At 37.5% G+C, this 24547-nt stretch overlaps 1 protein-coding gene across 11 annotated transcripts in view; it reads left to right on the top strand.

Annotated features, from left to right (window-relative positions):
• Positions 1 to 269: 269 nt before the first annotated feature.
• nfixb (nuclear factor I/Xb) overlaps positions 270 to 24547 on the top strand; it is a 195542-nt gene continuing 171264 nt past the window's right edge. For 4 of the 11 annotated variants that reach the window (XM_067381327.1, XM_067381321.1, XM_067381317.1 and 1 more), the window contains exons 1-2: positions 270 to 684; positions 22216 to 22299. In XM_067381327.1, the coding sequence (XP_067237428.1) occupies positions 682 to 684; positions 22216 to 22299 (87 nt within the window). In that variant the 5' untranslated portion in view covers positions 270 to 681. The remainder of the gene's footprint in view (positions 685 to 22215; positions 22300 to 24547) is intronic. The other 7 variants (XM_067381318.1, XM_067381320.1, XM_067381324.1 and 4 more) reach the window with 4 other exon arrangements.

Here is a 24547-nt window from a genome sequence, read left to right as displayed (position 1 = left end):
ATCAACCCGAGCGTTCTGCGCGGGCCACGCAAGGGGTAGCGCGTTTATTTTGGCAACTACTCTTACATAGGCTACTTAACATACATTAATTAGTTATTCGAAACGTTTGCGCGTCCACGTTCCTCTCACGCGTCGCATTTGATTCCGCAATATTGCCCGAAATGACGTTCTCTCCGTAATAATTGATCGTGTAATCCTTGCACTGAGGAGGAGGAGGAGGTCATGGAGATCGGGTCCCCCGTGAGATGGATGGAGACTGAGCACCAATTCACCCAGAGTCCGTGAGCTGAAACTGCGCACGAAGAAAGTTGCTGTCGGTGGCGATCTCGAGTGAAGCTACCGGACCGGAGAGACGCTCAAACCGGGGGATTCGCGGTGGACGGAGGAGCGGTCGCGCTGAACCTGCTCCAGCCCCGAAGGTTTCTCTTTTTTTGTGTGTGTATCTGCTCTGAAAGACAAGAAACGCGCCGGCTGATTCCTGCGAAAGTTTCCGAGCGTAAAAGTTGGTCGTTTTCCGCGATCCACGGGCCCGGTTCTTCTGCTTCCGGTATCAACGGAGAAAGCCCAACTCTTTTGCTTTTCGTCTTCTACCACGCTCCTTTTTTTCGGGGCAAAGTTTTTTTCCCCCCTAAAGGAGTAAAATGGGTCTTTGAGACTGTTGGCAATATTCCCCGCTCCACAATGGTACGTGCTGTGTAAATCAACTTTGCTCTTTTTATTTCTGCGTTAAAATGCTGGTAAGACTGGTTTAGGTTGATAATATGCCAAGCAATAACTGTTCCAGAATAATTTTGGACGGTTTTAGTTTTGTGCAAAAACTCTGGATGTAAAACAGCATGTGCTCTAGTTTCTCGATGCACATAATGTGTGTGTGTGTGTACGCTTTCTGTTGGAGGAAAAGAATGCTTGAAGTTGTTCATATGGATTGGGAAGTTAGTTTGAAACTGTGCCGAACTAATTTATCACGCTATTTTTTGGGCATAATACATAATGCATTATCATAACGCAATATCATAGTTCAACTTTGACCCTGTGCCACTCAAACTTTCATCACGCTTTATGGCGGTGGATAATGAAGTGTTGTGCAGGATAATAACCCTTCAGTTTACACGCTTTTCAGTGTTATTGGGATTACAGGCGACACATGCACATGTAACATGCCATTACTGAAATTGTTCCACTGCGCGAGCTTGTCACAGGACGACAGTCGCCGCCCACATGTCGTCTGTCAAAGAGAACAAAAGCTCTGAGGGGTTATATATAGAACAATAGTGCTGGATGCAACTTATTTCGTGTCCATACTAACTTTTTGGACTGCTGTATGTAAAGTCATTTCGATTAGCACTGATTAATGCGTTGCAGTTTTGTGTGTTTATGTCTTTTTTCACTTATTTCGCTTGCACACAGTTGTCGTTTTATATGCAAACACACTAACTTTTAAATAAGAATAATGGTAATAATAATTAGCGATAGATTTATACATCGACTAGAATATTTGTCAGATAACTGCACTGTTATAAAAAAAGGGTTCATTGGAGTTGTATACAGAACCCTATAGGGTCTTGACTCAGTTTTAAAGACCCCTTTATTCCAAAAAAGTTCTATATATTGAGAAATGTCTTAATACTTTCATGTTTAACTGGTTATTTATATTTTTTCTAGTGATAAAATGTTTAGAAGCTTTGTGTTTTAAAAAATCCATATAATGATCCCGTGATGGAAACCCCTAAAAGGTTCTCTATGAAGCACCTGACAGAACCCTTTAAGGATTTATAGCTTCTCTTTTAAGAGTATGTGTCCAAAATCTACAGCTCAGTTTATGTATGAAGCACAGTTAGTTTTTTCCAATTTCAGAAAAATATTGCATTGTCATGCATTTTAATTAAATTATTTAGTCTATATGTGTACTGTATGTACAGTATGTGTGTACTGGCCATCCCACTCTCTACATTCTTAGCAAAAAGGTTAATTGGAGTTCTATATAGAACCTTTTAGGGGTTCCAAATATGAAGCACCTGACAGAACCTTTTAGGGTTCTATATAGAATCTTTTCTTCTAAGAGTGCAGTGTCACTATATCACCACAATAGTGATGCAAGAATACTGAATTAAAATATTATAAAACAACCAAAAAACAAAATAGTGACAATTTTTGGCATGTCTTTTAAAAAATTCTGTAGATCTAAAATACTTAAATAAATGCATGGTTGTAGAGCTGCACGATTCTAGATAAAATGAGAATCACAACATTTTGATTTCAAATAGAGATCATGATTCAAAAACTAAACAAAATAACATGTAATTTACTAGGGGTTCTGACAAAATATTAATTGCTGGAAAAATTTTAATTAATTTTAATTAATTATTTAAGAAAATGCTTTTGAATGAATTCAATGACTTGTTTCATTACTGGATGAATCAGTGTTTTTGGACAAATCTTTTGAATGAATGATTCAATGACAAATACATTTTTTAACAGTCACTTGTCGCCACCTAGTGGCGTAAGATGTCATTGATACAACCGTTATTGGAAGCGCTGTTAGTTTCAAAAGGTGGTTTGTTCTATTTTGATCGTTATCGTAGACATCAGTGTTTATATCCTAACTTTAAACTTTAATCTTAGTACTTATGTGATAATTTGAATATTTGTAACACAGAAATAACTACTGTGTGGAACACAGATTTGAATGTTTCGGTATGATTTTGTCAAAGGAAATCCAACATGGCGGCCATGTGCAGCTAGTCAATAGACATGGGTGAATCGTTCTTATTAATAAAATAAGATTGTGTGGGTGTTTGAATCGAGATCGCAAACTTTTTGCGATTAACCATGCAATTTATTGTTTTAATATAACCTTTTAAGTTGCAAACTTAATTTTGTAGAGTTCTGTTGACATAATAATGTTGATTATTACATCAACTTAATATCGTTTGTAATTTAAACTCAAATTTCTGCATTAATTTGCTTTTTAAAAAGGCTGAAGTAACCCAATGAAATTGTCTTGATAACTTCAGAAATTAGGCAGTGGATTTCTAATTCCCAGCATGCTTTGGGACTGGAAAGGGGAATAAATGTTGAAATGAAGTGTTAATTCATTTGTTTATAGTGAAGGGAAAGACCTGCTAGTGTTTAACGCTGTTATGTTTGACATTTAGAAGAGATTCTGTAAGAGTTTTTGTGGTTACCATTGTGCTGAAGAGATACATGAAGGTAAACACATTGACTCTATGACTGCGCTAATGCCACTGATAAGTAATATCTTACTTGTTCATTGTTAAATAAGTTATGTTAGCATGTGATAGCTGTTGATTTGAACTGAAATATAGAAGATTAATTTCTTCCAGGGCTACAACTCTGGTAGTTGGAGCGACTTAATTTCTTTTGAGTAATCAACTTAAAAATTAGTGTTCATGCTATGCTAATTATTAAGTTCCTTTAACTCAATGTAGCTTGTTGGTTGAAGGTAAAATCACTCAAAGTTGTCATAACTCAAAAAAATCAATGCAAACTGTTATTTTGTTAGAGTGTAGGACACCGGAGAGGACATTTGCAGGCCATATTGACACATGCAGCACTTTCAAAACTAAAAACACAAGAAACTTGCTTTTAAATATCATCTCGGCTGAATTTTCGGATCTTCAGGAAAGAACATCTGTTCGGCGTTAGCTCGGCTCTAACCTCAGATAGCTTGATTTTTACTTCTCACTAGACAGGCCACAATAAGCCGATCTGAGGAGACATCAAGCCATTGGCAATCAACTAAAGCACATTACCCAGGTGTCCTCATTTCAGACTCGAAACGTTCAGCTAATTTATGCATCGGCCTTCTTTATTTTCAAATCGCTGCACACATAGTTTTCAGTTCTTCTCCACTTTGACTGGCTTCGGAATCCAGATTATATTTGATTGCATGACTGATGCAATATAGGCTTGTACTTGTTGATGATTTCCAGATGGGCCTGAATATCAGCACATTAATGTGGATAATTATTTGTTTACCCGCTCTCTTAAATGGCACCGACCCAAATAGGCCACTGCAGAAAGAAACGAGGGAATCTATTCAAAGCTGACTCCACATGGGATTAACGTCTTCTCTTAAAAAAACCTATTTAATTAAGCTTCCAAACAGCAATCAAAGATATGAAGCTAGATAGTTAAAAAAAGAGTTGACAGCTATAGTTGCACTCCGTCAAACATACAGAAATGCATCTGGGTTATACTTTGATGACAGCTCTAATGAAGAAAAGTTATACAATAACAAACAACGTATCCTATAGTTTGTTAAACAACAAGGTTTTTATGTTGACGTGGAAGCAGAATACTCTACGACTTTGATATCAAAATCCTTTATTTTGCTGTCAGTGTTTGATTTGTTTATTGAGAGAGCAGAGGTGGTGAAGTTAGTATAGCAATTAATATACATTCAATTGAAATTCCAGATGTTTTGGAAATAAATTACACACAGACATTGTAATTTTGTGAAAAGCATGTGTGCCATGTGCTAGCGCCCCCTCTGGTGGAGTGCTGTTAGTTCGCCTGTCAACTGAACTTGATCTTATGACCAATCAACATTATGACCAAGTCATTTGACACAGATGTCTATGATTAATTGGTTGTTGGTTTTAGCTTTTTCTTTGATTTCAAGCCAGTGATGTGATGTTAATGAAATGCTGGTGATCTGCATGTTGTCATGTCCATCAGTTTCATTGTCATAACTGCATATAGTAACCGGTCTGAGACGGTTCAGTGAAGGATCCACCAGACTTCAAATCAAATGAATTCATCATTAAAAGCAATTTGCAAGCACTGATAATGAAATGCATCCCCCTAGTTTATTAGTGAAAGAACCGGCTCATTTCTATGGGAATCGGACTACACTGGTCGCGCTTTACATTTTTTAATCGCCCCCATTAGTGCAAGTCAACATGCTTTTTTGTTTCAAATTTTTTTCTTTCATAGGAATACACTGGTCATTCTTATGTTTTTTTTTTTCATCCACTAAGAAAAAAAAGCTCATAAGAGACATTTGTTTGAGAATCAGATTACACTGGGAGCACTTAATATTTTTTAATTCAGTAACAAGAACCGGCTCACAAGAACCAGCTTGGTCTTTATGTTTTTAAATCGATTAAAAAAAATAAAAAATAAAAAAAATAAATGTCTCACACAAGTCATTTGTTTACAAACCAAACTACACTGGGAATTCTTTATATTTTTTGATTCATTAACAAGAACCGGCTCACATGAGTCATTTGTTCGAGAATCAGAATATACATGGGAGACTTTATATTTTTTGTTTCACTAACAAGAACACAAGTAATTTTGGGGGGAATCGGACCACACAGATCACGCTTTACATTTTTGAATTGTTAAAAAAGAACCGGCTCAAACAGTAATTTCTTTGGGAATCGGACTACACTGGTCATACTTTACATTTTTGAATCAATAAAAAGAACCGGCTCAAACAAGTAATTTCTTCGGGAATCGGACTGCACCTGTCACACTTTAGATTTTTGAATCACTAAAAAGAACCGGCTCAAATAAGTAATTTCTTCGGGAATCGGACTGCACTGGTCACACTTTACATTTTTGAATTGCTAAAAAAGAACCGGCTCAAACAGTAATTTCTTTTGGAATCGGACTACACTGGTCATACTTTACATTTTTGAATCAATGAAAAGAACCGGCTCAAACAAGTAATTTCTTCGGGAATCGGACTACACTGGTCGCACTTTACATTTTTGAATCACTAAAAAGCACCAGCTCACACGAGTCATTTCTTCGGGAATCGGACTACACTGGTCGCACTTTACATTTTTGAATCGCTAAAAAAGAACCGGCTCAAACAAGTAATTTCTTCGGGAATCGGACTACACTGGTCGCACTTTACATTTTTGAATCACTAAAAAGCACCAGCTCACACGAGTCATTTCTTCGGGAATCGGACTACACTGGTTGCATTTTACATTTTTGAATCGCTAAAAAAACCCGGCTCAAACAAGTAACTTCTTCGGGAATCGGACTACACTGGTTACACTTTACGTTTTTGAATCACTAAAAAGAACCAGCTCAAACAAGTAATTTCTTTGGGAATCGGACTACACTGGTTACACTTTACATTTTACGGCTCAAACAAGTAATTTCTTTGGGAATCGGACTACACTGGTTACGCTTTACGTTTTTGAATCACTAAAAAGCACCAGCTCACATGAGTTATTTCTTCGGGAATCAGACTACACTGGTCGCACTTTACATTTTACGGCTCAAACAAGTAATTTCTTTGGGAATCGGACTACACTGGTTACGCTTTACGTTTTTGAATCGCTAAAAAAGCACCAGCTCACACAAGTTATTTCTTCGGGAATCAGACTACACTGGTCGCACTTTACATTTTACGGCTCAAACAAGTAATTTCTTTGGGAATCGGACTACACTGGTTACGCTTTACGTTTTTGAATCACTAAAAAGAACCGGCTCAAACAAGTAATTTCTTCGGGAATCGGACTACACTGGTTACACTTTACGTTTTTGAATCATTAAAAAGCACCAGCTCACACAAGTCATTTCTTTGGGAATCGGACTACACTGGTTACACTTTACATTTTTGAATCACTAAAAAGAACCAGCTCAAACAAGTAATTTCTTCGGGAATCGGACTACACTGGTTACGCTTTACGTTTTTGAATCACTAAAAAGCACCAGCTCAAACAAGTAATTTCTTCGGGAATCGGACTACACTGGTTACGCTTTACGTTTTTGAATCACTAAAAAGAACCAGCTCAAACAAGTAATTTCTTCGGGAATCAGAATACACTGGTCGCACTTTACATTTTACGGCTCAAACAAGTAATTTCTTTGGGAATCGGTCTACACTGGTCGCACTTTACATTTTTGAATCGCTAAAAAAGCACCAGCTCACACGAGTTATTTCTTCGGGAATCAGACTACACTGGTCACACTTTACATTTTTGAATCGCTAAAAAAGCACCAGCTCACACGAGTTATTTCTTCGGGAATCAGACTACACTGGTCGCACTTTACATTTTACGGCTCAAACAAGTAATTTCTTTGGGAATCGGACTACACTGGTTACGCTTTACGTTTTTGAATCACTAAAAAGCACCAGCTCACATGAGTCATTTCTTTGGGAATCGGACTACACTGGCCGCCCTTTACATTTTTGAATCATTAAAAAGAACCGGCTCAAACAAGTAATTTCTTTGGGAATCGGACTGCACTGGTTACACTTTACGTTTTTGAATCACTAAAAAGCACCAGCTCACATGAGTCATTTCTTTGGGAATCGCACTACACTGGTTACGCTTTACATTTTTGAATCACTAAAAAGAACCAGCTCAAACAAGTAATTTCTTCGGGAATCGGACTACACTGGTCGCACTTTACATTTTTGAATCGCTAAAAAAGAACCGGCTCAAACAAGTAATTTCTTTGGGAATCGGACTGCACTGGTTACACTTTACGTTTTTGAATCACTAAAAAGCACCAACTCACATGAGTCATTTCTTTGGGAATCGGACTACACTGGTTACGCTTTACGTTTTTGAATCACTAAAAAGAACCAGCTCAAACAAGTAATTTCTTCGGGAATCGGACTACACTGGTTACACTTTACATTTTTGAATCACTAAAAAGAACCAGCTCAAACAAGTAATTTCTTCGGGAATCAGAATACACTGGTCGCACTTTACGTTTTTGAATCACTAAAAAGCACCAGCTCACACGAGTCATTTCTTTGGGAATCGGACTGCACTGGTTACACTTTACGTTTTTGAATCACTAAAAAGCACCAGCTCACACGAGTCATTTCTTTGGGAATCAGACTACACTGGTCGCACTTTACATTTTTGAATCACTAAAAAGCACCAGCTCACATGAGTCATTTCTTTGGGAATCGGACTACACTGGTCGCACTTTACATTTTTGAATCGCTAAAAAAGAACCGGCTCAAACAAGTAATTTCTTTGGGAATCGGACTACACTAGTTACGCTTTACGTTTTTGAATCACTAAAAAGCACCAGCTCACACGAGTCATTTCTTTGGGAATCGGACTACACTGGCCGCCCTTTACATTTTCGAATCATTAAAAAGAACCAGCTCAAACAAGTAATTTCTTCGGGAATCGGACTACACTGGTTACGCTTTACATTTTTGAATCACTAAAAAGCACCAGCTCACATGAGTCATTTGTTTTATAATCGGACTACACTGGTTGTGCTTTACGTTTTTGAATCACTAAAAAGAACTGGCTCGAACAAGTCATTTGTTAGGGAATCGGACCACACTGATCACAATTTACATTATTGAATCGCTAAAGAGAAACGGCTCAAACAAGTGATTTCTTCGGGAATCGGACTACACTGGTTATGCTTTACGTTTTTGAATCACTAAAAAGCACCAGCTCACACAAGTCATTTGTTTGGGAATCGGACTACACTGGTTACGTTTTATGTTTTTGAGTCACTAAAGAGAACTGGCTCATACGAGTCATTTTCTGGGAATCAGACTCTACTGGTCGCACTTTATGTTTTTGAATCACTAAAGAGAACTGACTCATATGAGTCATTTGTTTTAGAATCAGACTACACTGGTTGTGCTTTACATTTTTAAAAAGAACTGGCTCGAACAAGTAATTTGTTAGGGAATCGGACTACACTGATAACAATTTACGTTATTGAATCGCTAAAGAGAAATGGCTCAAACAAGTCATTTGTTCGAGAATCACACTACATTGGGAGCAATTTATATTTTTTGATTAACTAACATGAACTGGATCACACAAGTCATTTTTTTGGGAATCAAACTACTCTGGTCGCGCTTTATGCTTTTGTATCGCTAAATAGAACCGGCTCACGTGTGTCATTTGTTCAGGAACCGGATTACACTGTTACACTTTATGTTTTTCAATCACTAAAGAGAACCGGCTCACATGAGTCATTTGTTCAGGAATCTGACTCCACTGGTTGGGCTTTATGTTTTCGCATCACTAAAAATAGCCAACTCATATGAGTCATTTGTCGGGAAATCATACTCTACTGGTCATGTTGTAGCCCTATGTTGTTTTTGCTTGCATCTCGCAAGGACTCAACAGAAACACATTTCTTCCGTCTTTTTGCTATTCATTGCAGACAGCAAACTTGCATTAACAACTAAGATTTTTAGAATAAAATAAGCTGTTAAAAAGAAAAAAAAGAAAAGAAAAAAAGCCGCTGATATAATATTCGTTTTGCTGTGGTGCAGATTCAACAGCGGGAGAATCGCCGCGGTGATTCAAAGCCAGTGCAGCAAACGCTTAAATACAGGGCTGGGTTAGAATGATCATTAGTGGAAAAAGATGCCTATTGTGTCCAGATGGTGTAGTTACGACATCTACCAGCAGGGGCTTAACTCTAACCATAAGTAGTCGTATAACTTGTTCTGCACTGTTTGTGCTACAGCCATGAATGACTCGTAAAAACATGAGGAACTCAGAACACCAATCAAAGCACTCAGCATAGGCAGCGTCTTTTGTACGGGCTTGCTCGCATTATCTTAAGACACTAAAAATGAATCTAATTATTTTTAATGTCAATCTTCTGTCTTCGTTTTTCCACTAATGCAAACAAGCCATTAACTTAACTTTAAATATCTTCTATTTTGTTTTTAAAGTGGTAAAATAATGATTTCATCCTGTATAATAGCTCATAATCAGACACCACTCTGGCTTGCAGTTCCTGTGCTGACAGAATCAATGTTTAGTGCCCAAACAGCTCTGAAAACAAACAATAAGCAATCTAACAGCCCACCCTCCTCCTCGGGTTCATTATTACTGCTGTTCCGCGCTCATTTCGCTCTCGCAGCTCCTCTAGAGATGGAGGTATGAAATATCACATTTTTCCAGCATTTCTCCCTGAAGTGGCCCTGGCAAGCGTTCACACGGCATACATTTCTGCTTTCATATATTTCCCCCTCTCACCGCTTTTAAAAAACAAATCCCCTCCCTCCCTCGCTGGGCTTTGATGTGTCTGCCGTGTTACCTGGGTTTGTAGTTGTGTAGAAGTTCTGTCGACTGTCAGTTTCTCTTATCCGTGAACACAAGAATTGAGATGTAAAAAAGGTATATGTGAAAACACTTTTGTAAATGGGCTGTTGGGAAGTCAAAGTTTGTATGAATGTATACGCTATTTAAGAATCATGAGAAATCACACCTGTTTCTGTAACAGCATAAGAATCGGGAAAGTTATCTGCGCTTTTTTTTTTGCTAACCAAGAAAACCCAGACCCCTCTGCATTATTTAACAGTAACATTATTTTCATCACAATTAAGAATATTTCTCAACCAAAATTCTTATTATGGTAATGCAGACCTTTTTTTCCCTAAATGTCATTATTTTCGTAATATATATTGCTCGTATAGATGAAACTGTTCTCGGCGGGTACGTGAGCACTGAACTGCCGCTGCCGGTCTGGAGCTCACGTCTCCAAATATGTCTAACAAATTTTCAAATAGGCGCTATATTTATATATATATAAATTGCATATTTGAGGTCTGAACAACTATATTCTTGCCGTAAAAACACTTAATACTACATTCCGTGACACAATAACAGTAGTATTTTTAAAATTACAATGGGTTTGCTCCTCCACCATTGACGCTCAGTATGAGAAATGCTGCCAGTATAGATCAGGCAGAAACAAGCGGAGTGATACAAACTGTGAAACGATTTCTATGGTTCAGATTCGAGAATCAGCTCTAGCTGTTGTATATAACTTTTGATTGCAGCATTTGGTATCCTGGCAAATCTGAAGCCATGTTTACACCTTAAGATTCGTTTTGTTCGATCGGATCACAAGTGGATGAGGGAGACACATTTACACCCGTTGTTTTAATCTGTCTTTTTCTGTCCACTTTCAACCACTTCTGTCCTGATTTCTTCAAGGGGAGGACCTATGGGCGGGTAAATTAATGGGGTTTTTCAGATCTTTCATACTAATAAAGAAAATAAGCTTGTGCAATTTACATATGAACGCTACCGGAGACGATGGAAAAACATACGGAGAGCATCAGCTTTTGTTTCTGCTCTGATATACGCAAGACCACACAGAGCGCTGTGTGTGTTAGAAATCAGAAATGGTGAGAGAACATTGTGCTTGGTATGTTTTTTTGTCTTCAAAAAACAAACTTGGGTCTTCAGCCGACAAAGTTTAAATCCCGTTTGGCTAGCTCGCTTCCCATAATGTTTACACATTAAAGGTGCAGTATGTAAGAATTTTGCAGTAAAATATCCAAAAACCACTAGGCCAGTGTTATATATTTTGTTCACTTGAGTACTTAAAATATCCCAAATGTTTGCAACTATTTGTAAATCGTGAGAAAATTGCAATTTTAACCAAGGCTCCGGGACGTGTGAGGAGTCGCCTGTCAATTGCGTCATACCCGCGTTACCCTCGGTTTCCAGTTTTATTTTGTAGAAACCATGGAAACACCAAAGACGCTTTAATATTTACATGTTTTAATAGACAAGGGAACAACTGTTTGGTTACGTTTATAGACAGAAAACTAATTATTTTTTTATAGCTCAACACATTTAGTCTTATTGTTTAAATCTAATTTTCTTGATTTTTTTTTTTTTTGCGAGTACCATGCTTTACCATGAGAAAAACACTATTTTGTGAAGTAGCTAACATAGCATAATTAGATGCAGCTTTATTTTTAGTAACAGTAATACAGCATTTTCTCCATCATACAATACGTTTTAAAATTAATTGCATGCCATTTATCAACACAAGCTATCCAGCATTTAATATTATATTCTAAAATCGATCCATCTTACTGCTGTGCGTCTCAAACAAGTGTCTCACAGCATCCGCTGAACGAACGCACAGAATAATGTTATAACATCATTTCAACACACTCAAATGTATCTAATATGATAAACAGAGCTGCGTTACCTCATACTCATGACCGGAATAGCGGAAGCGGCGCCAGCGACTGTGTCATAATAAAAGTTCAGCTGCTCACGGCGTGTGTTGCGCAATCGCTCCAGCGTCCCACAACACTCGGTCCTGCTCTGCTTCATACTACAGTATCGTTAATAATCACATCCATGAACATGATTTTTTCCCGAGTCCTATCCCAATTCTTTTCCACCGACCGTTGAGATGAAGACCACATGTCCCAAGATTCCACGCTTAAACTCATCAAGCTACGCCTTTGTTTTGAATAGACCTCTAGCAACCTCTAGTGGACAGAAAATATTACATAGTGCACCTTTAAGTCAGTAGGCGGAGAGTAGGTGGTCTTTTGAGGCTACTCAAACACATTTGACCACTACGAAAGCAATCTGGTCGAATGCGTTTTCAACTACCTCTGGAAGTGGTCAAAAGTGGACAAGCTCAAATTATTTTAGACCCCATTTACACCTGTATTTAGCGTCGTCCACTTGTGATCCGATCGACAAAAACGCTTCTTAAAGGAACACTCCACTTTTTTTGAAAATAGGCTAATTTTCCAACTCCCCTAGAGTTAAACAGTTGAGTTTTACCGTTTTCGAATCCATTCAGCCGATCTCCGGTTCTGGCGGTACCACTTTTAGCATAGCTTAGCATAGTTAATTGAATCTGATTAGACCGTTAGCATCGCGCTTAAAAATGACCAAAGAGTTTTGATATTTTTCTTATTTAAAACTTGACTCTTCTGTAGTTAAATCGTGTACTAAGACCGATGGGAAATAAAAAGTTGTGATTTTCTAGGCTGATATGGCTAGGAACTATACTCTCATTCAGGCGTAATATCAAGGAACTTTGCTGCCGTTCCATGGCTGCAGCAGTGCAATGATATTACGCAGCGCCCGTGAGCCCCTGCTTGCAACCATGGAGACGTTTGTGAGAGACACTGCGTAATATCATTGCGCCTGCTGCAGCCATGATACGGCAGCAAAGTTCCTTGATTTTAACGCCTGAATGAGAGTATAGTTCCTAGCCATATCAGCCTAGAAAATCACAACTTTTCATTTTCCGCTGGTCTTAGTACACGATTTAACTACAGAACAGTCAAGTTTTAAATAGGAAAAATATCAAAACTCTTTGGTCATTTTTAAGTGCAATGCTAAAGGTCTAATCAGATTCAATGAACTATGCTAAGCTATGCTAAAAGTGGTACCGCCAGAACCGGAGATCGGCTGAATGGATTCGAAAACGGTGAAACTCAACTGTTTAACTCTAGGGGAGTTGGAAAATGAGCCTATTTTCAAAAAAAGTGGAGTGTTCCTTTAATACCAGGTGTAAACAGGGCCTAAAACACAAATTCTCTAAACTCTAGGACTGCATCCAAAAACCTAGGCAGCTTACTTGTTGCCTCGCTGCCCTATCAGGCAATGACTTAGCAGGCAGCATTTGCGCAAAGAGTTACCGCACCAAACTGATTTCAGACCGACTTTTGAGGCAGCGTAGGGATTTAATGATAGATAAGAAAACAGAGAGGGCTTTGGTGACAACAAATTGAATATTCTCGCTAGAAATGTCATCAAAAGTGGGGAAAGTTTGTCAGAAAGTACACTTTACCCCCAAACTGACCAACAATCTCAAATTTCAGATGCCATGTTTATTTTTTAGCTCAACAGTCAGGGAATGGAACATGCAGGATTGTGGGATATCAAAGGGAGCTAAGGATACATCTATGCTGCTGTCAAAAATCAGATTAAGGCATCTCAAGAGACAGGATGTGGCTTGTTACCTTCCTACCTCCTTATCCTCCTGCGGAGGCAGCATTTTTCAGTTTTCAGATGCGGCCTAGATCTCCTCTGATACATGTATGTTTAGTGCCTTTATCTCATGAGAAACATCCAACCTTAAGAGAAAACGTAACTATTTTAAAAGGTTGCGATTTCGTATAAATTTGAATAATACAGAAATGTATAAAAAAAGTAAACATTTAGCTCCACCCCTAACCCCATCCCTGGGGCATAAGCTGATCGTATGAAAACATATCAATGAGATTGTGTGAATTCATAAGAATTAACCACCAATTAGCCAAAAATGTAAAAATAGTTATGAATTGCCCACATCTGAGGAGCAAAAGACTTTTGCAAAGTCTCAATTCCATTGCTTTCATTGCGAGATTTTGAGATTGGCGAAAATTTCTGTACTAATACATTCTGAAAGTAGCAGCCAGTTAAACCAGAATTATATCTTAGTCATTATGTCATTTTTTTTTCTTTCATACCCTCATTTTCAAACAGACATGCCTCTCACATTCATCACACTTTTATTATGATTGCTACACTATTCCCATTTCATATTATGTGTTACTACCTATAATCTTCATCTTTGAGATCCCCTGTGAGCAGACATGAAATGTTACAGGCTCATCATTTCGCATTAGCAGACATTTTTAATAGGCTGTTCGTCGTTGGGCTCTAAAAATGTTTGTGTTGATACTCAAGAGTTAATTATGACGGGCCTAGGGACCGGTTTCGCTCAGGGCTGGCCATATGGATCGGGCATATGCTGCATATATATAGAAAAGGGTGGCATGTTTAATTGATACAGTACCACGCTCCATAAACATCCACAGCGAGAGAGAAAGGGGACAGATCTACAGGGAACTACATCAAACAATCAGCGTAGACTCAAACAAACCATCTTACTTTAAAGTGTGAAGGCAAACCAAGCGGAAGAGAGGGACTCATCTGTCTCTTTGTTTCACCTGCCCCGGTTTCTCTGTCCATCACTTTTAGAAAAGCTATTTGACGTAAATAAAAGAGTATATAAAGAGCACAGTAGTAAAAACAAATAAAGTTGCTCATACTTATGGTTAGTGATTTGAACAAAGCCCAAACCTTCTATGGAGACTAAATAAACATTAGAAGCCTGCCTCTACTCACTCTGAAAGTAACAACCCGGCTGAATTGGTTGAACCTTAGTTCTCGTTCTATGGTTTGTTTAGTTAAGCGCTTTGACTTATGGATGTGTTGTGAGAGGAGAGAGAGGGAGAGCGTATGCAACCTTTCATTGCTGTGGATATGAATAGCTGGTGTTGCAGCCACATTTTGGTTAGCCAGTGTCTGGGATCTATTATAGTATCGTGTGTGTGTGTGCGCGCGCACACATCTTTGCGTCTGTTATTTTAGTGCTGCATGTATTTTTATAGGAGTGCAGTTTAGAGACAGGTTTAATCCAGGGAATGTGTGCAGCAGAGTTTGCTCCAATCTCAACTGCACTGAAGTACAGCATATATATCTTTTTCCTGAGGACAACAGGAATTCTCCATGTCTGGAAAGCTGGGGGTTTCTTCAGAGGTTAAGGGATGTGTTATTAGAAATAATATCTCCAATGTTTTTTTTTGTTTGTTTTGTTTTTTCTATAGATGAAAGTGAGTGTTTAGGTAATTTAGGATCTCATTATATGGGATGAAATTAAAGATGTAATATCTGTTTAAAATTTCTTAATGTTTATTATATTTATTTACATATTTTTAATATTTATGTATATTTATATCTACATATAAATATATAATATATGTGATGAGTTGTATTTGTAGTAAAAATTATTATGAAATACATTTAAATCCATTCATCATAATTATTATATATGAAATATATTTCCATCCATCCATCTGTCTGTACATCCATCCATCCAGTTGTTGCTCCATCCATCCATCCATCCATCCAGCTGTTCATTCCTTCCTTACTTTCATCCATCCATTCAGTTGTTGCTCCATCCATCCATCCATCCATCCATCCATCCATCCATCCATCCATCCAGCTGTTCATTTCTTCCTTACTTTCATCCATCCATTCAGTTGTTGCTCCATCCATCCATCCATCCATCCAGCTGTTCATTCCTTCCTTCCTTCCTTTCATCCATCCATCCATCCATCCATCCATCCATCCATCCATCCATCCATCCATCCATCCATCCAGCTGTTCATTTCTTCCTTCCTTTCATCCATCCATCCAGTTGTTGCTCCATCCATCCATCCATCCATCCATCCAGCTGTTCATTCCTTCCTTCCTTCCTTTCATCCATCCATCCATCCATCCATCCATCCATCCATCCAGTCGTTCATTCCTTCCTTCCTTACATAAATCCATTCAGTTGTTCCATCCATCCATACATTCAGTCGTTCCTTCCTTTCTTCCTTCCATCCATCCATCCATCCATCCAGTCATTCCATCCATCCATCCATCCATCCATCCATCCATCCAGTTGTTCGTTCCATCTGTCCATCCATCCATCCATCCATCCATCCATCCATCCATCCATCCATCCATCCATCCATCCATCCATCCATCCATCCAGTTGTTTGTTCCTTTGTTCCTTCCTTCCGTCCATGCATCCATCCATCCATCCATCCAGTTGTTTGTTCCTTTGTTCCTTCCTTCCAACCATGCATCCATCCATCCATCCATCCATCCAGTTGTTCCATCCATCCATCTATCTATCCATCCATCCAGTTGTTTGTTCCTTCCATCCATCCATCCATCCATCCATCCATCCATCCAGTTGTTCATTCCATCCATCCATTCATTCAGTCGTTCCTTCCATCCATCCATCCATCCATCCATCCGTCTGTACATCTATCCATCTTTCTGTACCTCCATCCATCCATCCATCCATCCAGTCATTCCATCCATCCATCCATCTATCCATCCATCCATCCATCCACCCATCCATCCATCCAGTTGTTCGTTCCATCCATCCATCCATTCATTCATTTGTTCCATCCATCCATCCATCCACCCACCCATCCATCCATCCATCCATCTGTCTGTACCTCCATCCATCCATCCATCATTATATACATATAAAATATACTTAAATCCATCCATCTATCTAGTCATTCCTTCCATCCATCCATCATATGAAATATATTCAAATCTATCATCCATCCTTCACAATTATATATATGAAATATTTTTAAATCCATCCATGCATCCATCCATCATAATTATTATATATATATATATGAAATATATTTCCATCCATCCATCCATTGTGATTTTGCCAATTAAAAATTATTTAGTTGATCCTGAAACAACATTCCTGTCCAAAACCATAGTCCAAACCCTGTCTCTATCCCTTCACCTAACTCTACCTATAAGTTATCTCTAAAGTAAGAGGGAAATGATATGTGAATAACACTGATTTAGAAGCACCTAACTATGGTTGTAAGCAGAAACTTGACAACTGTAAACTTGTCCCTCAAATCTGATTGGATGATTGGAATGTTGTTCCAGGATAAACAAAGATATTGATCCAGGAACATGTTGTACTTGGTGAAATCACATTCTCACCATTTAGGTACATTTATTTATGATGAAATATGTTTATAAGGCCAACCAAAGTATGTGAGTTTTTGCATAAGTGTGGTTTCAGTTGTTCTTACATTTTTCATAAACTGGATAAATCATGGTTTGTTCGTGAAAATGTTTGTATGCAGATTGCACACAAAAATGTGTGCATACACATGGTTAGAGAATGAGTGAACTCCACCAAGATCAAATGATCTGAGCTGTGATCTGCATTTATTTTATATCTGTATAGTCTTACTGTGACAGTGAGTCCCATTTAATTCCTCTAAATGAATTTTATAGGAGACAAAGCCAATACTTCAGATCTCTGTTAAGTCTCATCAAGATCAACCTGTGAGCCACAGATTTTCCATCTGGGTTTTTGTGTACTAGTTAATCACTTTTACTTAAAAATCAACTGGTATAGACCTCTTGCCCCATAATGCCACTGTGTGAACAGACTTTGCTTTTGCCCTCGGCTTTACTGTGTGATTTAACATTGTCGCAGTAATGGATAAACTGGAATGGGGGTTTATTCAGTTCCGCACACCCAGTCAGTGCACCTCCCGGCATACAAATGAACTGGGATGAATGGACACGACACTCTGAGAAAAAAAAAAAAACCCACCTTGGCGGTCGTGTCGGGAGAATGAGTCGCTGTGTGAGAGGTTTGTGCTGAATAAGTCACGGATATACTGGGAAGTCAGGAGGTGTGAACGGGAACCAGTTTTGAGAGTCTGGTCTGACTGTGCACAGCATGCAGAGCTGAATTGAGCTCGAGATGAAACCCGCTGATTACAGGCCGCACCAGTCCAACGCTGCACATGGGCGGCATGAAGTTTGGCCAAGATGAGTTCAGTCACAAACTTTCAGAATAGATTTTACCCTTCCTGAAGGAAACTCGCACTTGCAAAACTCACCATGTGATGGTTGCTAAGCTGTTTCATGCTTACTGGCTCAAATGAAAAGAGTCCATCCTTCATGTGTCTATGATATTCTGATCTATACATATTTTTAAGATTTATATAATAATTTTATAAAAGAGATTTTATTTTATTTTAAAGGTGCCCTCGAATGAAAAATTGAATTTATCTTGGCATAGTTGAATAACAAGAGTTCAGTACATGGAAATGACATACAGTGAGTCTCAAACTCCATTGCTTCCTCCTTCTTATATAAATCTCATTTGTTTAAAAGACCTCCGAAGAACAGGTGAATCTCAACATAACACCATCTGTTACGTAAAAGTCGGGGTGTACGCCCCAATATTTGCATATGCCAGCCCATGTTCCCAACATTATAAAAGGCATTAGACAAGGGCAGCCAGTATTAACGTCTGGATCTGCACAGCTGAATCATCAGACTAGGTAAGCAAGCAAGAACAATAGCAAAAAATGGCAGATGGAGCAATAATAACTGACATGATCCATGATAACATGATATTTTTAGTGATGTTTGTAAATTGTCTTTCTAAATGTTTCTTTAGCATGTTGCTAATGTACTGTTAAATGTGGTTAAAGTTACCATTGTTTCTTACTGTATTCACGGAGACAAGAGCCGTCGTTATTTTCATTTTTAAACACTTGCATTCTGTATAATTCATAAACACAACTTCATTCTTTATAAATCTCTCCAACAGTGTAGCATTAGCTGTTAGCCACGGAGCATAACCTCAAATTCATTCAGAATCAATGTAAACAATATAACAGTATACAATACTCACATAATCCGACGCATACATGCCGCATGCATGACGAACACTTTGTAAAGATCCATTTGAGGGTTATATTAGCTGTGTAAACTTTGTTTATGCACTGTTCAAGGCAAGTGCGAGCTCCATGGGCGTGGAGCACGAGAATTAAAGGGCCAGTAGCCCTGAATCGGCTCATTTATAATGATGCCCCAAAATAGGCAGTTAAAAAATGAATACAAAAAAAAAATCTATGGGGTATTTTGAGCTGAAACTTCATAGACGCATTCAGGGGACAACTTAGACTTATATTACATCTTTTTTTTAAAAGTTCTAGGGCACCTTTAAAATAAATTATTTATTATTATTTAAATTTTTATTAAATTAAGAGCAAGTGAGTGAGTTTATTACCTGCATTTTCCTTCAGGTCAGTCCATAATAAAAAATCTTTTTAAATGTCAGATGTATTATCTTGTCCTTTTAGCAGTTAAGGGGTTTTCCCGTGACTGACAGCGCTAGTCAAAGCATTTGTCAGTTGCGTGTTGTTCCGCGTTCACAACAATTCAGTCTTTTTAATGTAAAAGTCTTCACTACTGACTGACACACTCATAAAGACAGTCTTTGCCACCATCTAATGGCGTAATAATGTAACTTCTTTTGCTGTTCATGGTCAGGGACTATTTTTTCTGGCGGAAGGAAGGCTTTAGAAAAAGTTTACTTCATGAAAGTTGCAATGATACTTATTTTAGGCTTTAATATTTGTATTGTGTGGTAACCGTTTTATAAAAGCAATAAGGTACTTGAGGCTAGTGCTGTATCATGAATAAGTCACGGCTGAAGGGGTCGTTTTACATTATTTATATATATATATATATATATATATATATATATATATATATATATATATATATATATATATATATATATATATTTTTTTAATTTATTATTTATATAAAAAATAATTTTGTTTATACTTAAATTAAATGCTTAAATTATGGTTAAATTAAATATTTCATATTATTTTATTTTATTATACGTATATACAGTGCTCACCGTAAATGTGTAACATTTTAAACAATATCTCAATGAATCTCAATGAACAATATCTCAAAAAACAATTTCCAAAATGTTGACAAGACTAAGTTTTATATAACATCTGTTTAACTTATAACAGGAAAGTAAGGTTAATAATATAACTTAGAGAACAAAATTTTCAGTTTTACTCAAATTAGGGTGACGCAAAAATGAGTACACCCCACTGAAAGTCTCTGGAGCAAAGCTAAATTTTAGACTACAAATGTCTAATTTAACAAGAATTCAACCACAGGTGAGTCTAATTATTCTTTACACAGGTGTACAGCAGACAGTTGACTATAAAAGGGTGTTAAAACCCCTTCCCATTTCATGCTGTCAGCAATGGCACCACATGGAAGAGAAATGTCACAAGGCCTGAGAAAGAAAATAATTTCTTTGCACCAGAAAGGTGAAGGCTACAAGAAGATCAGCAAAGCTTTAATTAGCAGTCAGAATACTGTAGAAAAAGTGGTACAGAAATTTTAAAAAGATGGAACTGCAACCATCTCACAGAGACATCCAGGTCATCCTCGGAAGTTAATACCTCGACAGGAGCGTCTTCTGATGAGAAGGGTTGAAGAAAATCAGCATACAAGTTCACTGCAGTTAGCTAAAAAAATAGAAAGCCAAACTGGGGTGACTATTTCCCGTGACACAATACGGTGTACACTGCAGAGGAATGGCATGCATGGGTGCCGTCCACAAAAGAAGCCTCTCCTAAAGCCCAGGCACAAAAAAGCCTGCCTAGAGTTTGCCAGGGCTCATGCTGACAAAGATGAAGACTACTGGGACTCTATACTCTGGAGTGATGAAATGTTTTTGGAACTGATGGCTTCAAAGCAGCATGGCGTCGCAAAGGTGAGGAATACAAAGAAAAATGCATGGTGCCTACAGTGAAACATGGTGGTGGCAGTGTCCTTATGTGGGGCTGCATGGGGTGCCGGGAGCTGCATTTCATTGATGGCATCATGAATTCACAGATGTACTGCTCTATGCTGAAAGAGAAGATGCTACCATCACTCCGTGCCCTTGGTGGTCCTGCACTTTTCCAACATGACAATGATCCTAAACACACATCTAAGGCCACTGTTGGATTTCTGAAGAAGAACAGGGTTAAAGTGATTCAGTGGCTCCTGATCTGAACCCAATCGAACACCTATGGGGAATTCTGAATAGACAAGTTGAGCATCACTCTCCATCCAGCATCCAGTCTCTAAAAGAGGTCATTCTTGAAGAATGGAAAAAGATAGATGTCGCCAACTTGTTCATTCCATGCTTAGAAGACTTGGTGCTGTCATGAAAATCATGGAGGCCACACAAAGTACTAGAAGTAGTAGTTTTTGTTGTGGGGTGTACTCATTTTTGCATCCTCCTAATTAGAGTAAAACTGAAAAATGTGTAATCTAAGTTATATTATTAACCTTACTTTCATGTTATAAGTTAAACTTAGTCTTGTCATCATTTTGGAAAATGTTTTTGTGTTCATTGAGATATTGTTTAAAATGTTACGTTTCAAAGGGGGTGTACTCATTTTCGCTGAGTACTGTATATAATGTTAAAATTATATTTAAAATTATATAAATTAATAATTTGTATATGCTTAAAATTAAATATATACATTTTTATATATATAATTTTTTTATATTTATGTATATTTATTTATTACATTTTATATATATATATATATATATATATATATATATATATATATATATATATATATATATATATATAGAGAGAGAGAGAGAGAGAGAGAGAGAGAGAGAGAGAGAGAGAGAGTTGTATTTTTAAAATATTTATATGGTTATTTATTTATCATCGCTATTCTTGTTATTGTCCAAATTTAAATTTCCCTAAAGAGGAAGAAATGCATTTATGTTAAAAAAAGTCTTATGTCATTGGAAAACCTTTAAGTTCCACAAAGTTTTTTTTTTTTTTTTTTTTTAAATACAACTTTATATGATTTGTGTTCGAAGAACTCAGAAACTGTTGACATGAACTTATAATATGATAAAGAACTTTTTGAACCTCCAAAGAACCATATAGCAGCTCAAGAACTCTGCTAAAATAGTTGCAAAAAACTAAGAGTGAAGGGTAAATGGTAGCAACAGTCTTGCGATAATAATGCTGATGACGTATATGTGTTATATTATGTTTCAGGCCACCGAACCGTTTCTGGTGAATGAAGACCCGTCCAGAGGTCCTGGGATACCAGAGTGCTTCGTGGTGTCTGACTCCTACAGGGTACGTCTTCATTATTCCTTCAGCATTGTTACTGACGTTGTGGAGTCAAAAATGGAACTGTGATTATTATTTCCATATGCACATATGCATATGCAGTAAAGCACAGTAAAAAAAAATCCTGCAGAAAGTAAGTCTCATAATTTTAACGGAGCACTGTTTTCTTGTGGGAAGTGAAAATTATAACCTGCATACTTCTATAAAACGAGAAGTACACATGAGGGTAAGACTGAAGGAAGGGAGGGCAAAGAAAAAATACTGCAAAGCAGAAAGAAGTGCAGCTTTTAAAATTCCACCCTGCGAGCGAGCTGGATTTACAGCGATGGGAGTGAAATAAAATGGTCATAAAAACAGAAGGGCGGGATGGAGAGATGGAGAGAGGGGAAGGGGAGTCTGTGGATGACTGAAAATGAGCCTGTTAATGAGCTGGGAGCCGGTTTCTATTCCTCGTTTCCAGTGGATCGCTTTTGCCAACGTATTTAGGGGGAAAAAATCTGGGTTGCTCCGGCGTCTCAGAGAGCAGACATTCGCAGAAGTGGAGGGAAAATGATGAAACGTGATTGGCTGACAGTACAGAAAAGGGCTGAGGTGTAAAATATAGCCATGTTGGATATCAGGAATGTGTCAGACTGTATCGTCCTTCAGGTTGATTTAGATGAAAAAGGAGGGCCTGGCTATATTTTGTGCTGATTTTTATAGCGGTATGTTTTTCTATTTTTATTTTGTGTAGAAACCAGGAGTAGTTCATTGCTCACACCAAAGCAACAGATAAAAGTTTTGTCACAGAGTTTTAGTAGCTGATGAATTAGTATTTAGATATTAATTTTGAGTGGATCTCAGCTGGTGGGTTGTGACTGAAATTTTAAAAATATGATGATACCAGCATTTCCCCTTAGCATTTTGAGCACTGTTGAGCGATTCTTAAACACCTCTGATTGGCTATTGTGTTCACATGCTCAGCAGATACCCACGGGAACATTTGAAAGCAGGCATCTATCAGTGGATGCCTAATATATCCACTGATAGATGCCTGCTTTCAAACGCTAATGTGTATCTGTGTAAGTGCTCGGAGAAGAGTGTCAAAGATGTCTATTTATAGCATGTTCTTGAAGCGTTGATCATTGTAGCCAATCACAGTCATATCTGTTGAGTTACACATCACAACACCTCTACACTTTATTTCTCTCAACATGGGGAAAGAAGAGCTCTCAGTCAATAAAAGTAACTTGCGTTATTTATTTGAAAAAGTAACTATTTTGTTGTAAATTGAAAAAGTAATGTGTTACTTTAATAGCTACTTGAAAAAGTAATCTGATTATGTAACTCAAGTTATTTGTAGAGTCTCGGACAGCAGAAAAAAAAAAACATGCTAAATGTAAACAATGAAATGCAATTTAACCATATCATCATGCATGGTTATGATGGCAAAATGAATAGCTTTATAAACCAATATAAGGGATGAGAAAAATGTCTTGGGTTACGACTGTAACCCTTGTTCCCTGAGAAAGGGAACGAGACACTGCGTCGGAACAACACTTTGGGGAATCCCCTCAGCATTCCCCAGTGTTGTTCCGACGCAGTGTGAGTTCCCTCGAAAGAGAACCATATCTATCTTTTGTTGTTGATGTCTGTGCCTTTAAATCCAATTGAGAACCACTGAACTTGACCATGTTTAATGATGAGAACAAAAATTTGCAGGAAATATATAAATTTTGAATCTGACAACATGCCAAAGTCGCTTTTACTTGCAGTTTAACTGTTTTGTTCTTGTAGCTCAACTGCACTCTCTGAAGAAAATGTCCTATAGAATCTTGAAGGGTTCTGTCAGGCGTTTCATTTATAGAACCTTCTAAGGGTTCTCATAATTTTATAGATTTAGTTTTAATTAAAGTTTAATTTTGTTTTTAATTTCTAGTATTTCGAGTATTTTTACATATTAAACAGCTTTTAAACATACTTTATCAAAAAAGTAAATAACCTGTTAAACATAAGTATTATGCAGTCATTTATGACATTTCTCCTTGTATAGAAACTTTTTGGTTCTTTAAAATTGAGTCAAGAACCCTAGGGTTATATATATAGAACCCTATTGAATGTTTTTGCCCCCCTAAGACTCTTAAAAAAAAAAAAAAAGATTCTTAGTTGGCATTGATGGTTCCATTTAGAACCTTTAACATCTATAGAACCTTTCCACAATCTTAAAAATAAAGATCCTTTTGTTTCATGAAAAGGTGCTATGGATGTTTAAGGT

This window comes from Chanodichthys erythropterus, chromosome 3 (assembly GCF_024489055.1).
Source record: "Chanodichthys erythropterus isolate Z2021 chromosome 3, ASM2448905v1, whole genome shotgun sequence".
Classification (NCBI taxonomy): domain Eukaryota; kingdom Metazoa; phylum Chordata; class Actinopteri; order Cypriniformes; family Xenocyprididae; genus Chanodichthys; species Chanodichthys erythropterus.
This window is presented reverse-complemented; position numbering and strand designations above follow the sequence as displayed.